Genomic DNA, 3,624 nt, shown 5'->3' with positions numbered 1-3,624 from the left:
TGTGTGTGTGTGTGTGTGTGTGTGTGTGTGTGTGTGTGTGTGTGTGTGTGTGTGTGTGTGTGTGTGTGTGTGTCACACCCGCTCGCAGACGGTGTGTTAGAAGCGTCTGTAGTAGTATGGAGGGGGTCCGTAGTGCATGGGCATGTCCATGTTGTGGTGATGAGGGTTGAAGGGGTGGTTGCGGTTCGGCTGGTTGTTGTTGTTGTTATTGTTGTTGTTCATGGGGGGCAGGTTCTGTGGGATGGGGGCGTAAGGTGCCGGGGGCAGTCGAGGTATGATGATCTGGTGGTACATCCGGCCCGGCGGGAGAGCCGGATCTGGGAAGCGGCCGCGTGGCGGAACGAACAGCGGGGCTTGTACCGCTTGTGGGGGTGGAAGTGGTGCTGGGTTCGGGTTAGGTGGGTTCTCCAGCGGTGGACCCACACGGGGTCTCTTGCCGTCTGTGGTGACGTCTGGGGGCGGGCCAACTCTTTTCCCTGAAGTGTCTGAGAGAAGAAGAGGAGGAAAGACATCATCACATGTGGGCAGAACGTGGCCCTTGGATCATTGCCATACGGTCCATAATGTCCTTAAAGGGACTGTCCGGTTAGTTTTGAGGTGTTCTGTCTAAATGTTAACAATAACAGCAATAAAAACATTTTCCAGACTTGTCTTTCCTTTCCTGCTCATCTCTGCTCCTGTCCAGCTACCTTTAGCATCCACCTGCATGGTTGGCTCGTGCTCCTCCCTCTCAGGTGGTGAGAACAGGAAACATGCTTCAGCAGGTTTGTCTTCTCTGACAGCTGGTTTTTAAAAGTCTCTCCAGGTCTTTTAAAAAATTACTCTAACAAAGAAGTTATTTTATTTTGAGCACAGCTTCAACTTCTGCTGGATCAAAGTTTTGCCACGACGTCACACAGATGAGAGTGACTTTACGTGACTCGTTTGCAGCGACAGTAACAGAAACTAAGAAAAAGCTAACATTAGCTTACCCTGCTCTTTCTTAAGTCACACTGCTYGATGGTCCAGGTTCAATATTCTGTCATTTTTCCTTCAAGTTTGGTGTACTCCACTACTGTTTTGTCACAAAAATTAGTATTTTATTAATTCAGACATCAGCCATAGGACATGGAGTTTGGAGAAGAAGCAAAAGTCTTTATCCAGGCTGGGCTGATTTACAGGCCTGTTATTAAAAACTTATTTAATTTATTTATCTCCACCTTAATTGGTCTGATATCTACAGTGTTAAAACTTCTGGTTTAACAAAAATAAACAGGACCACTTCCCCATTTTTGAGGTATAAAATGAAAACAGAATAGCCATCAGTTTTCTGTTTTACAATCTTTGTTTTTAAAATGAAAAACAAATAACTTAAAATARACGGCCCCCTCAGGAGAAAAATGATGCCAGCACCTGATTTACACCAACAATAAAACCCAAACTTCACCCACATTTATCAAGAAATGACACGTTGTGCTCACTAACCTGCACACTTCTTACTCAGCTCAGCTTCACCTTCCTTCTGGATCTCCTGAATGATTCGCTCGTCATCTTGCTGCAGAAACACAAAACATTTTGTTTCAGGAACACAGAGCTGGTTCCTTCATCAGTCATTTGTCATCCATGCAGGTCGAGCTGRGTCTGCGCTTTATAAAATCTGGAGCTTGTCTTTATTCCTTAAAGTCGCCGATTAAATGAGCTCTGACAACCTCAGAGACAAAACGGTTGAAGGCTGAACTTTCCGTGTCACACGTTTCAGGTGTAGCTCCGTTTTTCTGCTACTCTTCTGATATTTTTAACAAACTGGCAAACGTAGAGCAGGTTTAGTTAGCTGCGCTGCGCTAACATGGGTTTGGAGCTGATTATTAAAGAGAAAAGTGCAGARGCTTTAGCCTCAGAGTTAATCTTCCTCTGGCTCTGTGATCATGACYAGCTCTTTTCCAGCTCGGCTGCTGGAGCCGCTCCAGCTCATTCACTTCTTTGGACCGGAGRGACGCTTTTGGCTGCCAGAAACTCTGCAGCCAAGTCGCTGTGGGCGGCAGTAGTGAGGGTAAAAGGTCTGCGGGGTGGGAGGAGGACTTGTGCCACTTTTCTCTTACTGTAAAGCTGCCATCTTTGAGGAAAATAAGAGGCTTTCCTCTGCTTTTGTGCAACACTTTAAACAAAGCAAGGAGAAGATTCAAACGTGTTAAACGGTGTTCCGGTGCCGAGCGTTACCGTAGGGTCGGTCCAGAGGGAACACTTGCGGCAGTGGCGGCACGGCGCGCCGGGGGAGCGGGCGTGCTGGCAGAAGTGGTTGTAGCCGGTGATGGGCTCTCGGCAGAGGTAGCACATGAAGCTGCCGCAGCGGCACGACATACGGTTGCAGCCCTCAGACTTGACCAGCCCCATCCCGCACTTGACGCACTTCCTGACCCGGGCCGCTGTCATGCGCTCCTCGCTGCGGCACGCAGAGGAGAAACACAGAGAGGAAAGTGAGTAATGAGGAGAAGATAAAAGGTCATTCAGATGTTCAACATGTTTTAAACTAAAGAATACACTACAACCAGCAGATGAGAGAGAATTAAATAAGGAAATGCAATTGAAATCTTTATTTTGTGTTTCTTCTCTTGTGTATGAGAACTAGAGTCATTTGTGATCTTCAGCTAATTCAAAGTTTGTGTTGGAGTTACAGACACTCCAACTGAACTTTGATGCYATTTCTTTAGTTTTGTTCTGTTAAAACCATCATAGCAATGATCCATCTGCCAGACCACTTCCTGTCTCTTTCAGGACCAGGAAATGTAACCATCTAACAGGAAGTACCGCCTCTGCGCCTGCTGGGCCACAGGAAGCAGCTGGACCACCGGACAGGCTGCTTCCTGCTGTGTACCCAGAAAGGGCTGTGAAGGTCCGAAATAAAAGGATCGAGACAATTAGAGGCACAATTCTTTGGATTTGGTTACTTTGTTTTGTCAGCTGCTGGAGAGAAGTCAGTTTTTTTTCCCTACAAATTAAGACACCTCATCAAATATTCCTAACTAWCTCATCAATGACCTTCAGGGTGAAGGGCACTCTGTGACCCACTTACAAAAGCACTCTCATGCGGATCTCGTCTCTCTCCAGAACCTGTTCGCAGGTCTTCCCCATGTGCTGCTTCCACTGGACGTGACACTTTCTGCAGCTCTCCTAAACAGAAAAAAAGAATCAGAGCGACCGAGAGGAAAACGAGCTGAAAGCAAACAATTGTGTTATCCAGCCTCTGACACGCAGACAGTGACATGAGCTGCTCTGTATGCTGCAGGGAGTCGGGCTCACAGACCACAGCTAGGTGTGACTGACTGCAGCGAGAGCGCCTGCTGCCGACTGCTTGGTTGCCTAGGAACAACATCTCRGGCCTGTCGCCTCCTTCATCCTTGTCAAAACGTACAGATGAATGACACCCGGGGCACAAGACCACAGCTCCCCCTCCTCATGAACCCTTAGCTAAGTGCTGTCACCATAAATATTTGAGTCGCTCATCTAATATTGAAGAGTGGCATATGACTGCAGCACTGTGGGATCCATTTGTTCAGAACCAGGAAGTCCATCCAACTCCTTAAAATCCTTAAATCACTGCCTGTGTGTGTGTGTGTGTGTGTGTGTGTGTGTGTGTGTGTGTGTGTG

The 3,624-nt window shown here is 47.4% G+C and overlaps 1 protein-coding gene across 2 annotated transcripts in view; it reads right to left on the bottom strand.

The window, feature by feature from the left end:
* Positions 1–30: 30 nt before the first annotated feature.
* The window catches only part of rnf216 (ring finger protein 216), a 28,605-nt gene continuing 25,011 nt past the window's right edge, over positions 31–3,624 (bottom strand). For both annotated transcript variants that reach the window (XM_014012872.1, XM_014012873.1), the window contains exons 14-17: positions 3,050–3,147; positions 2,197–2,419; positions 1,465–1,534; positions 31–485 (exon numbers count right to left, since the gene is read on the bottom strand). In XM_014012872.1, coding sequence (XP_013868326.1) covers positions 97–485; positions 1,465–1,534; positions 2,197–2,419; positions 3,050–3,147 — 780 coding nt within the window. In that variant the 3' untranslated portion in view covers positions 31–96. The remainder of the gene's footprint in view (positions 486–1,464; positions 1,535–2,196; positions 2,420–3,049; positions 3,148–3,624) is intronic.

Source organism: Austrofundulus limnaeus, unplaced genomic scaffold, assembly GCF_001266775.1.
Source record: "Austrofundulus limnaeus strain Quisiro unplaced genomic scaffold, Austrofundulus_limnaeus-1.0 Scaffold96, whole genome shotgun sequence".
Lineage (NCBI taxonomy): Eukaryota > Metazoa > Chordata > Actinopteri > Cyprinodontiformes > Rivulidae > Austrofundulus > Austrofundulus limnaeus.
Note: the sequence above shows the minus strand (reverse complement) of the source record. Positions and strands in the feature narration are given on the sequence as shown.